The sequence below is a fragment of the Malassezia globosa genome (genome assembly GCF_000181695.2).
Source record: "Malassezia globosa CBS 7966 chromosome Unknown mgl_sf_1.1, whole genome shotgun sequence".
Taxonomy (NCBI): domain Eukaryota; kingdom Fungi; phylum Basidiomycota; class Malasseziomycetes; order Malasseziales; family Malasseziaceae; genus Malassezia; species Malassezia globosa.
In genome coordinates, this window is record NW_001849874.1 from 376,817 (window position 1) to 389,296 (window position 12,480).

Genomic DNA, 12,480 nt, shown 5'->3' on the forward strand with positions numbered 1-12,480 from the left:
TTTGGTACTTCGATTCCACCTCAGACTCTTCGACAGGCACGTAAAATTTTGCCGGAATGAGGCGTAGTAGCGTTTGAAAGGCCTCGTCGTGGATGGAGAGGGAAGTCTGGTGTGAGTTTGCTCTATTTTTTCAAGCTTATGCAGCACAGTGCACCTTGCAAGTCGCTTCTCGCACACATACCTTCAAGTGCCCCTCTCGTGCAGCTGTCCCCATCGCAGCCGTCATATGAAGAAGCAATGCATCGAACGAGGCTCTTGCTTGAGATCGAGAACACATCCAAAATTTTTTCATCACGTGGACGCGGAAACTCCACACACACACGCACGCGCATCCACACACGTCCGTGTTCATCACATTACAGTCCAGAAAAAATTGGTGTCCGACTTGTAAGCGTATACCACAGAGCCACAACGAGAGGCCCATGGCTACACAAGTGCCGAAGCCATCGGCAAAAAGGCAACGCCGTGCCGCTGAGGCTGAAAAGCGTGCTAATGAGGAGCTATCCGAGAGCGGGATGCTAAACTCCAACATGTCGAGCGTGTTGGTGCAATTTCGTTCAGGACAAGACGACACTTTTCTGGGTCCTACCATTAGTCTGCCAGCGCAGGTAGGCCAGGCAGAAATGGCGAAACTGGTGAATGAACTTCGCAGGCAAGCACGAAGCCAGAGGGGACGAACAGAAACGGGGGCTGGAGAACAAGATGATGTTGACGAGGACGAAGACATTCCTTACGCATTTCACGTCCTGCTCCGAGAGACAGACACATCGACGTCGGAGCCGACACGTGTTCCCATTCATAACAGCTTGCATGATGATGTGATGAATTCGGCGGTTGCAAAGAAGCTCGGCATCAGCATGGAGGACAGCCTAACGATTGTATTTGAGCCACAGGCTGTGTTTCGTGTGCGCGCCGTGACGCGATGCTCTAGCACACTATCTGGACATGGCTCGCCGATTCTGTGCTGTTCATTCAGTCCGTCAGGTCTTCTTCTGGCTACGGGGGCAGGTGATAAGGTGTGTCGGATTTGGGACATGGATACAGAAATGCCACTTCACACGTTGGAGGGTCACGAAGGATGGGTCCTGTGCGTGGAATGGGAACCTCTGGAGCGCCGACTCGCTACAGGAGGAATGGACGGCCAGGTATGGATATGGGATGCGCTGGTACCGCCGCTCCCGGGACGACGTGGTTGGGGGGCTCGGTCTGGTGAACAGGTCGATGCCGAGCATCAGGCACAGCAGACACAGACGGGTGCAGAGGCTCCACGAAAAATGTCGGTCGTTGAACGACGTGCCGCACGACGGGCTGCACCGCGTGGACAAATGCTTCGCGGTCATACAAAGTGGGTGACAAGCCTGGCTTGGGAGCCGGTTCATCGGAATGCTAGTGCGCCACGGCTCGCAAGTTCGTCGAAGGATGGGACTGTCCGTATTTGGAATGTGGTATCACGACAAGTGGACTTTGTACTTGGCGGGCATACGGCAAGTGTGAATTGTGTTCGTTGGGGTGGCGATGGCGCGATTTACACTGCGTCATCTGACCGGACCATCAAGGTGTGGAATGATCAGGACGGACGACTGATCCGTTCGCTAAATGAGCACTCACACTGGGTGAACTCACTCGCCTTGTCGACGGATTATGTGCTCCGTACGGGAGCATTTGACGTCAAGGGCGCGTATGCCGCGCATCTGTGCAAGCAAGACTACACAGATTTGGATGCATTTACTCAATCGATGGCGCAGAAGCGGTATGAGGAGAGCACCGCGAACGGAGCCCGTCCTGAAATGGTAGTGTCTGCTTCCGACGACCACACACTATTTGTATGGCCACCACAGGTGCATTCAACAGAAGCCACTATGTCACCAAAGAAACCATTGGCTCGCTTGACGGGTCATCAGAAGACTGTGAATCATGTGTGCTTTTCGCCTGATGGACGCTTGATTGCATCGGCTTCGTTTGACAATAGTGTCAAGTTGTGGGATGGGCGCACTGGCAAGTTCATTGCGAATTTGCGCGGTCATGTCGCAAGTGTATATCGGGTGGCATGGAGCAGTGATAGCCGCATGCTAGCCAGCGCGTCGAAGGACTCGACAATCAAGCTGTGGAATCTCAAGACCTTCAAGATTAAGGTCGATTTACCTGGTCATGAAGACGAAGTGTACTGTGTGGACTTTCTCGCAGACAAGCTCGCTAGTGGTGGGCGTGATCGCACACTCAAAATATGGCGCCACTAGAACTATATAGCGCGATATGGGAATTCAAGGTACAAACGCGAACGTACGCTGCGACCGGGGAAGCTCATGTCCTGTGCCTTTTTTTCGAATGGGAGGAACAAGTACATGAAAATTGCAAGGGTTCTGTCCGCTACAGGCCCAGTTGTTCTTGCACCTGTCTGCGGATCGTTTTTTCATACGCATCACGGTCATCACGATACATTTTCTGGTGTACGTGTGAGTAAGCGCATTTATTTATTTTTTTTTTTCAGGAGTTGAAAAGATGATACGTACACAGGCGTCAATGTTGGCACCACTCTCAACATTCGGCTCAGCCAGCATGCTTAGCACGGAGAGCAAGATTTTTTCGATGGATTGCACAGGAGACCAGCGTTCTGCGGACGACTCATACACTGTGTGGAAACGAAGTAAGTCACAGATCTGCCCAACGTACTGTTCGGATCATCACCAGCGGCATGAAGAATGCTGATGCATACGAGGCCATCTGGATATACTGTGGATGTGTAAGGAGAGAGAGAGAGAGAAAAGTTTGGGATTGTGCACACACACGCACCATTTGGGTGGAAAATAGGCGGATCGAATCGCATGGTCGGCGGCTCTAAGGGGTATGTAGGTGCTTTTGTGAGTGATTGTGATGTACATACGAAATGAAAGACGCGCACTGAACACACCTCCTTCGAACGGCGTGTCGTCGGGTCCAGGAAGTAGAGCTTCCCATTCAAGGTAGTTGTCTTCAGAAATAGGCCCTACAGCTGGAAACAGCGTATTTGGATCTGTCGTAAGCTGCTTGTATTCGATTGTCAAGCGCCGGATCGCTGCTGCCGCATTTCGTGTACTTGTCGTCATCACTGCGAGACACGAACACCAACGAAGGAAAAAAAGGTTCTCGACAATGCGAATACCTTCGAAAGTTCAACACTTGCACACAAACAGACACGCACGTACCTGCGCCTGGAGTTTTATATTAGCCTGCTTGGCTCATTCCCATGGGCGAATTCGGAGTCTACCAAGCATGTCGTGCATGCCCGCCTAGGAAGCCATCACGTGAGTTTCTAGTCGCGCCCATGGAGCTCAAAAGTGGCAATGGTAGGTAGGGGACATCACGCGCTGTGTGGCGTCGCAGGTGGAGGCCATGGGGCTAGTCAAGCAAGAACGCAAGGGCGGCGCGGCCCCATTGCGTGGCAGGCAAGGGTCGAGGCTTCAACGGTGCAAGTTATCTATTGTGGCTATTGCTGCAATTTAGCTGGCTAGAAGTCAGAGGAAGACACACAGAGAGAGAGAGAGGGAGAGAGAGAGAGAGAGAGAGAGAGAGGGAAAGTGTGTGTGTGCGTGTTTGTGTGAGGTGGAAGTAGGCGTTGGTTTCGAATTTGTGAAGCATTCGTTACGTTTCCACTGACCTCGCTTGCTTGCACGCTTGGTTTGCGCGCTCCCACCTCTTTAGAAAGTGTGTCGCTCTGCAAGTAGCTCATCAAAGCAACAGCCTTTGCAGCTACCGCGAGTACTGCTGTTGATCCTTTCGTGCGGGGGGCGCTTTCACCGGTTTGCTGTATGCCGTGAAAGATGAAGCAGGATGATGTACATGCACGGATCGATCCAGATGCAGAGTATCAAAAGCATAGACTGCATGTGTGGGCGCATGCTGGTTTCGATGGGTCAATGGTTCCAGATAAGCCTGTTGCTTGGTCAAGACAGAATCTCGTGGCATATGGCACCTCAGATGAACATGGAGCGTGTGTCCTCATTGTACCAAGCGCATGTGCCGTTCATGGCGGCAAAGTGAATGCCTCGCAGGTTGTTGCACGTCTGCATCCACCTCCGCGTGCGCCACCTATGGCAACCAGTACACCGTATGAGTTAGACGCGCCTTCCCTCGTAAGCTTTAGTCCCTGTGGCCACACTCTGCTCGCTTACTTTCCTGTTATGCCTGTGCTAACGACGAATGAACCACCTGTCCCATCCGCATCTCTCGAGCTTTCTACGCCTTTGGTACTGCCTGTCGATCAAAGCGCCGCGGTGTCGCCGAGTGCGAATGCTATGAACGCCAGCATGAGTGCCGCCACGATGAGCGCGGCGATAAACACGGCAGGAGCTAGCACGAATGCAAGTGCGGGCGCAAGCGCATTCACATCTCCGGCTATGACGCCCCTAGCGACGCCGCGTGGTCTTGTGCGCACGCCGCCGGGCCACTCGACAAGTCCTGGGATGGACGCCCTCGGCATGGGAATGGGGTCAGCAACGACGAGCCTCTTACCCTATGATCACGGCGTCTTGTGTATTTGGACGCGGACGTCCCCTTCTATATCAGCCACTGATCAATGGATCTTGCAGCAATGGTTCCCTGTATCTTTGCCTGTGTCCACATTGTCTACGTCGGGAGCATCTCCGGCTGCGGCATCAGCGACCGCAGCGACAGGCACGGCGTCGTCTTTGTCGTCTGTCCCCACCGCAGCCGCAACAGGTGCTTCCGCAACAACGCCCCCAGCCGCCCCTTCAACGGGACCATCATCCTTGTCGAAACTCTCTGGCGACATGATCGATGTGTGTTGGCTCGACTCAGCACGTGCATGGAAGTGCACTGAAACAGACTTTGTACGCGCGCCGTCCAGTGGCCCATCGACCTCCGTGCCTGCGGCTGGCCTGCCACTTGATAAGTCGGCGGATGAGCAAGCGTGTGTTGTCGTGTCGCGGGTTGGTCAGGTCGTGTTTCTACACCGGGTGCATGAAAAGTCCATGTTCCGGATCCATATTGGCTGTCTGCAGGTTCCCGGAGTCTACCCACCGCCTGCGTCCTATGAGCCCACGACATTGGAATCTGTGTTCTCCGCCATGGAGATTCGACACGTGTCTATGGCCACCATGTCGGATGCGCCCATCCTGCTCGTGGCGTACCAATCAAGCATCAGCGGTTCGGCCATGTTTGTCAACATGACTGAGCTAGTATTTGAACTGAATGGCGACCTGTCGTATTTCTTCATCAATCCACAGTCGTCTGTGACTATGCGCTCGCTCGAAGAGGCCCTGAGCGGCACGAAACACCGGTACCAGGTGCTCACGTCCATGTCGTGGTCACGCGATGCTGGCGGCGACCTCGCGCTACTGTTTGCGGTTGCGACGGACGAGGGTGCGTCTGAGCCGGTGTGGTCGAGTCGCTCGCTCCGTGACACGATGCTGTATGTGTGGGATGTGCGTCAGAGTCAGAACAAGCGCGTCGACGAGCTGCGATGCATCTTTGAGTCGTCGCCCAGCCAAGTCGCGTCCGACGAGACTGACAAAGCGTGGCGCATTACGCCGCTCACGCTCCGGCACATTCCTGGCTTGGTTCTGTCCAGCATCATACCAGCATGCTCTCCTGTGCCCCATGCACATAAAATCTATGCGACTGCGTTTGTCATGGACCACATGGACCGCGAAATTTGGGGCACCATCGATACCAAGACCTATGAATGGACGTCTCTTGAAGTGCAAGTACCTCCACACGTTCTCATGCGGTCGTCCCTCGCGCTTTCACCGTGCGGCGTGCTTGCTTGTATGCTTATTCGTCCTGGCAGACAAGTCGGTTGTTTGTGCCTCCCGATACAGTCGCACAGTATCCCTACGCTCGGCCGTCTAGCTGCACTCTCTCTTTTGCGCCACGCCACGCCAATGGACGTCGTGCATTTTCTGCTGCGGCATCACGCGCTTACGCATGACTTTATCATCGCCATGGTACAAGCCACGGCAAATGCTCTCGCCTTCAACGACAATCACAACAACCCATCTGATGCTGCGCTGCTGACACTCACACAAACGAAGCTTGTCTTGCCTCTTGTGCTGGCTCTAACGTCTGAATGCGCTGACACCTCTCAGCGCTTGCTGCATGCAAGCACATGTGTGTTTGTCAGCCTTTTCCACATGTATCAGGAGCTCTCGATTGCGCGCCATGATACCACGAATGCTCGTTTTGCCGATTTGCTTGGCCACCCCGCGTACGCATCGTTCCATCCTTCCGCTGTGTGGACACTTGCCCGCATCCTCCAAACACTCACTGAATGGCTCGAACGTGCGTTGTGCACGGCGATGCAATGCAACATGCCAGGTGCCCGCCCGGCCGATGTACCTGCTGATGCCTTGCTGGAACTTTGTTTGCACACGAATGCGAGACGCCTTTTATGTGAGGTTCTATCGGGTGTATGCGTTTATACGACATGGATACAACAGCTAACAAACGAGTCTTGGCTGTCGCTCCTGGGTGCTGATGTCCGAACGTCCAGCAGTAAATGCGATGCAGCCATTCATCGTTTATGGAATATCCAATCGCACGTCAAAGACATTCTCAATGCGACTCCACTGGTTTTGGAGCATGTATTACCGTTTTTTTCCGTCCTGCCATGGGGCATGGATGATGTTGCCGCATTCTGGGATTCGTGGCTCGGCATCCGCGCATTGCATGCGTCCGACGCAGTATTTGATCATGCTCGGAATGCGTTCGAAGCTTGCGATCGGGCCATTCTCGACCATGTCGCTCTTGTCGAAAGATGCGCTCGACCGGCACAGCACGTGCCACCCCCGTGGCCATATACCTATTGAAAACGGATCCTTTCTGCTTATATCTGGACAGGTCCGCCTGCATGATCTTTATTTCTTGGCATGGATAATCCCTGTCGTACCTCCGCCCCTCTCCCCCACCCCGGAGATACTTGTTTTCTTGTTCTATTTGCCTGTTTCTGACCTGTGCTTGGTAGTTTCGCTTCGCTTCCTTTGGACATCTCGACGAACCTCGATTGCTCTACGCATTTTCTAGGCCATTGTTGTCCGCGAGACGTCGAAGCATGTCGTAGAGTTTGTTATAGAATGCTGTCCCTTCCTCCATATTATGTTGCAATGCTTCCCACGTTGTATATGCTGACTCCACTTGGTCCCAAGCAAGTGCCTGTGCGTCAAGCGCCTGCGCGAGATCGGCAGAGCGGAGCAAGCATGTTTGGTCATGCTGCATTTGTCTGATTCGGTCTTCTTGCAACGATGCGCTTGCTTGTAGCTCCTGCACATACACAGTGTAACGCTGAAAGGCCTCGTCCATCACATCTTGCAGCTCGGCTGGATCGACCATCGACGCTTCCGTTGCGCTGGTCTCGCCCAGATGCCGCTCTCGTGCTGCTTGCATTAGCCTTTCGCCAATGTCGTCACTTTCCGCCTCCGCGCGCGCACGGAGAACGAGTGCCTGGCGTTCCTTCACGGCATCTTCGAGTTGTTCGACTTGTACACGAAGCATACGAATCTCACCGGTATGTGCCGTATATACTTGATCCAATGCATGCAAGACAGGCATTGCCCACTCGTGCAGCGCCATTTGGCCACGTTCCATGGTCTTCAGCAGATCCTCAACCGAGTGCAGCTTTGTTAGTATCTGGGCATCACTTGACGCAGCTTGCATGAGCGTGTGGTCATACTCATCGAGCACATGTGTCCACGTTTCATGAGGATGCTTGGCCGCATATGTCTTTAGTTGATTGAACAATGCATGGCAAGTCTGTGATGTTTCGTCCATCATCTCAAGCCGCTCGTACAGTTCCGATACTTCACAAGTACGGATGTGCGTTACATATTCAAACCATTTTGGCGGGACGCGGTGAGGAGTAGCCAATCGCTGAAGGAGAGAATGAGTGTGCATCGACGCAAGGGCCTTGGAGAGTGCTTCGTTCAATTCCATCACAGAGGCTTCCAGATCATGCTGAAGGAACTGAGTTTTGCGATCCTCGTAAAGACGCACAGCCACATCGATGCCGTACGTGACAAGACGGCCAAACCATATAGGCATGGTGGAGGAGGCTTGCGCCTTCAGATACGCCAAAGGAGCACGCAACTGCGACGGACATAGATCTTTTGCAAGCAACGCACTGCCGATTTCAGGAAGACTGGCTGCATGCGTTGGTGCTTCGAGATATATGAGTTCATTGTCTTTTTCCGCTCGGCGGAGATTTGTCTGAATGACCTGCTGAAGCGACTGCAAGTCCCGGGTAACAGCTGGTAGCATCGTCCGTGACACGCAAGTCTGAGCACGATGAACCGATGTCGACGCAAGCATGAGACGGCCAAGCTCGTCCGCATGTCGGCGGTGGTCAAGGTCGTCGCAGCTTTTTCGATACGATGCAGCAGCAGCAAAGTGCCAGCGCTTGCACTCGATATGACGAGACCAGTCCGAGGGGAGCGAAGCTGATGCAATGTATTGTGCGCAGGTGGCATACAAATCTGAGACACTTTGGGCAAGCTTTGCAATGGTGGTGGCCTTGAGTGAGTCCATCACGGCTTTTTGCCAGAAACACTCTTGCGCCTGAGCAAGCATCAGCTGCGCAAGACATGGCGCCTGTTGATCCAGCGGTGCCGGCGGCGGTGTCGATACCATCCGACTTGTCAGGAATGACAAGCATCCAGCAGCTACTTGAAAAGCGTGTGCGGCACGCTTTAGGCTCTCGTGAGTGTTTCTGGGCTCGGAAGCACCCAGCTGAGAATAGTCCGCAGCGATCCATACAATCACATATGCGCGCTCCGCCTCCAAACTCGGATGCTCATGAAGATGTGCCGTGCTTGAGAAACCTGTGGTCCACGGAAATAATGTGCCAGCCTTGAGATATCGTGTTAGCGCGAACTTCCAACATAATGACGTACGGATGGCCCCAACACGCGTGCAAGAAATGCGAGCTGGGCTGTGTATTGCCATAATGGGGAAGAGTCCTGTAGAAATGATGTTGACGATGACGGAGTCACGATGCATTCTTCGCGTGTGCGATTCCAAGCGTCAATGTCACGCTCAAATCGCTGGGTATCCATGTCTGGGAACTTCTCATACAAGAAAGACCGCACATCTGCGCACAAGTCGATGGACCTAGTGAGCGGGTGCGGTATGCCCAGAACATTTGACATGAAGAGCACGTCCTTTTACCAGGAATCAGTGCTGATCTCCGCCGTTGGAAATGAACAGCCTAGCGAGGTAGCCGTTCTTGCTGTAGGGTCAAGGCCGCTAAGACAGAGACCAACTTGTGATCTCCACCAACTTTACGCTGACCTGATATCTGGGCCGATTCCCTATGTCTACAACTGCACACAGACTTGAGTCGCAATGTGTGTGCTTGTGAAAGAGTTTTAGCGCGTGTGAGCCAAACTCAAACTATGTGGGGAAGTTGCCAGCGTAAGTCCTATATGTGGAACGCAACGTGCATTAATAAAATGTTTTTCGTTGTAATCTTTCGATGACGCCTGCACCGTCGCAATGCATAGCTGATCTCTTCTCTCTCCACTTTCGCTTGTGTACGCATGGCGTCGTCGACCGCGGCTGACAAGCCGGCCAACACGCCATCCAATGAACAAGTTCAGTTCGCTCGCAGTGTCTACATTATCCTGGAGCTCTGGCCAGCTCTTCGCCAAGCCGTGTTAGAACAATGGGGCGGCGAATATTCAGAAGAAAAGCGCGAATTTCTCTTATCTTACGTGTGTGATGAATATGGTAACGGCGGCGCCAATACAAAGCCTGACCTGGACGACCTGACAGAGCTGATCGAAAGTTATGTTATGGAAGAATTTGATTGTGAGCTCGAAGACGATAGCGCTGCACTTGTGGCGGGACACATTTGCCTGGCTCATAAAGGCGTATTTATCGACGGTAAGGGTGACGAGCTATTAAAAGAGCTAGAGGCTACGTTGGTTCGCATAAAGCCAAAGCATGCTCCTAGCGCTGTCAAGAATGATGTGGAAACCCTTGATAATGACGAAGTGGATGAAAGAGATATGCATGAATCCACGAGCTCATCGCATCAGACGCACGCACATGCATCACCACAACCGACTCAACCTATTATCGATGAAGATGGGTTTGAGACTGTGCAACCGCGGCGGCGTCGCTAATTGCCTTGGCCATGTTCCATTCATATATCCGTACTTGCCCCTCTCACGTAGGTCTCATGTTGGAAGGGAAAATAATAAATAAACCGATTGCGCGAAGACTTGCAGCTCAAGTGCTTATGATATTGAAGGATTTCCCAGCCAACAAGTTATGTCCCAGTTGTGTAAGCATGCTTTTGTGTCGCATTGATTGTGCGCAGAAGGACGAATGGCTATCATTATGAATTTTTTTTTTTTTTAGTATTTGACTACACTCTACTACTACGGAACTTATGTTTCGAAAGCTGGTCACCTGTACTTTAATAAATGGACCATGTGACCGCCAAGAATGGTGATCGCATAGCGGCGCAGTTGAGTTGGGACGATTTGTTCACATATTTGGCGCCTTCATTGATTTTGCTTCATTGTGTGCGTGTCATGATGGGCGATTCTTGTGGAGGCCCATTGTCCTGGCACACGCGTCACAAGCGTAGTGTAAAAGCGCGTAGTTTGTTCCAGCGACAAGCATTGCGAGAGGCTGGGGATCGCTCGAAACGTTCATGGGCAGTGCGTTGAATGATGAGAGTCTATCTGCACTCTCATCGTCCATATTTTTCCCATCTAGAATCGTATCTTCGCGTGGCAAAGATCGTGCGGACGATCCCAGAAGACTCGCGCATTTAACGTCGTCGTTTGCATTGCATGAGGCAGAGGTTGCATTTTTTGATACTGTTATATCTGTCCTGCCCCTTGAATCAACAAGCTTTGCAGAACTGAAAAGTGCATACAATGCATGTCGTGAAGATGTGCAGCTTATGAGGCCGGTGATGCAAAGCCTTCGAGCGTCGCACACTGACGAGGCACAGGCCTCTATGGATGCGCGCTTGTGGAATACACTTTTGTCGCTTGTCCAAGTACGTGGAACGACTTGGGCAGAGCGTTGGGATAGTATTCGCGTAAGCCTTGGTCTTGAGCCACTTGACGAGCAAGAGGCATCTATGTCAATGACAGCCATTCATGAGGCCTTGGCATCCCCTCCTCACCCAGGCATTCGTTCGTCGCTATCTGAGCCTAATAGTGACTCTTTCGCACGTCCAGTCAGCAGCACTCCGAAAGAGTCAAAAAATCAACAATACTTGTTCCCAACATTGTCATTATCAGCGCCTTTTTCCTCCTCATTTCCCTCCTCCTCGACTTCTTTCTCATCCAAACTCGAGCGGCGCTGGCACATCTGGTGCCGTCGAACGCAGCGGCAATTTCTTTACTTCTGGCTTGATCGAGTCAAGCTTCTCCAGCAGATGGATGCGCGTGCTACGCAAGCTCGTGAGCAAGTATGTCTCTTGTCGTCCTGGGCTCATTGGCGTCACCGCAGCGAGCAGTGTCGTCTTGCCGAATCATCCGCCAATGCATGGAGCGACAATGCCAGCCTTGCTCGCCATTGGTGCCGATGGATGGAAGTACGTGCTAAAAGATACCAGATCCGTCGCGAAACACAACATCGTGCCTTGCAGCTCGCGTGGAGCTCTTGGTATGCCATTCGTTGCGATCGTTTGCAACGCGTTGCCTGGTCACTATGGCGCCAAGCGTACTTGTTTCGCGCAGCTAAAGCGTTTGATACATATCAAGCCGTACGTCGCATGTGGAAGATGTGGCGCGTGCGTTCTGAACGCATGCGACAGTTGGCAAAAAAGGGCGACGTGTTGGGATCGTATGTGGCAGCAGGACTTTATTCGCGAGCTTGGCTAGCTTGGCGTTTTCGTCTCAGTGAGCGCCGCATCGATGCACATAACATGACGCTGGCAGTGCGCATGGCGGAAAAGCACACAATACAATCTGCTTGGTTGTTGTGGCGTCAACTATGTCTTCGCCGTCAGGTACGTGTCACTGGCCGGACAAGATTCGATGAATTAACCTTATTGTGCAGGAACATGATCATCTGTGCTTGAATTTTGTCTTACGTACAAATCAGCATCGTGTGCGAAGTGCATGGCACATTTGGCACGCGTGTGTACAGCTTAGACGCATCGACACTGTTCGCACAGCGCAAAGCCTCCGGGATGCTTGGAACACGTGGTGGGTGAAGTATGCAGAGCGTGCAGTTGTTCGTCGAGGTAAGTTGGAAAAATCACAAAGCTTCGAGAATGCGAGGCAACTTCGAAAAGGTCCACAGAAATTGTTTGCTGACAATGCAGCTGCGGCGATGACGATCTCCTCGCGGGTAGATTTGCGTGTCATGCGGAATTCATGGGTGCTATGGCGCTCGCGCACGAATGCATGGCTGCATCAATCACATGCTGCGGCAAGTACATGTCACTGGCGACGTATGCATGCAGCATGGCACAAATGGCTTCGACGTAGGGCTGATGTACAGGAAGGGGATGCGCTCGCAATA

General features: G+C 52.6%; 5 protein-coding genes across 5 annotated transcripts; 3 read left to right on the forward strand and 2 right to left on the reverse strand.

Annotated features, from left to right (window-relative positions):
• Positions 1-422: 422 nt before the first annotated feature.
• MGL_0181 (uncharacterized protein) lies at positions 423-2,237 on the forward strand (the record flags this gene model as incomplete). The annotated part of the gene is made up of 1 exon (XM_001732354.1): positions 423-2,237. The coding sequence occupies one exon, from the start codon at positions 423-425 to the stop codon at positions 2,235-2,237; it is 1,815 nt and encodes a 604-aa protein (XP_001732406.1).
• A 130-nt stretch (positions 2,238-2,367) lies between these two features.
• MGL_0182 (uncharacterized protein) lies at positions 2,368-3,083 on the reverse strand (the record flags this gene model as incomplete). The annotated part of the gene is made up of 4 exons (XM_001732355.1): positions 2,368-2,442; positions 2,511-2,629; positions 2,671-2,853; positions 2,882-3,083. 4 exons carry the CDS (start codon positions 3,081-3,083, stop codon positions 2,368-2,370), a joined length of 579 nt encoding a protein of 192 aa, XP_001732407.1.
• A 714-nt stretch (positions 3,084-3,797) lies between these two features.
• Positions 3,798-6,803, forward strand: MGL_0183 (uncharacterized protein; the record flags this gene model as incomplete). The annotated part of the gene is made up of 1 exon (XM_001732356.1): positions 3,798-6,803. The coding sequence occupies one exon, from the start codon at positions 3,798-3,800 to the stop codon at positions 6,801-6,803; it is 3,006 nt and encodes a 1,001-aa protein (XP_001732408.1).
• Positions 6,804-7,002: 199 nt separating this feature from the next.
• Positions 7,003-8,556, reverse strand: MGL_0184 (uncharacterized protein; the record flags this gene model as incomplete). The annotated part of the gene is made up of 1 exon (XM_001732357.1): positions 7,003-8,556. The coding sequence occupies one exon, from the start codon at positions 8,554-8,556 to the stop codon at positions 7,003-7,005; it is 1,554 nt and encodes a 517-aa protein (XP_001732409.1).
• A 968-nt stretch (positions 8,557-9,524) lies between these two features.
• Positions 9,525-10,112, forward strand: MGL_0185 (uncharacterized protein; the record flags this gene model as incomplete). Its single annotated transcript, XM_001732358.1, has 1 exon — positions 9,525-10,112. The coding sequence occupies one exon, from the start codon at positions 9,525-9,527 to the stop codon at positions 10,110-10,112; it is 588 nt and encodes a 195-aa protein (XP_001732410.1).
• Between the last annotated feature and the right edge of the window lie 2,368 nt (positions 10,113-12,480).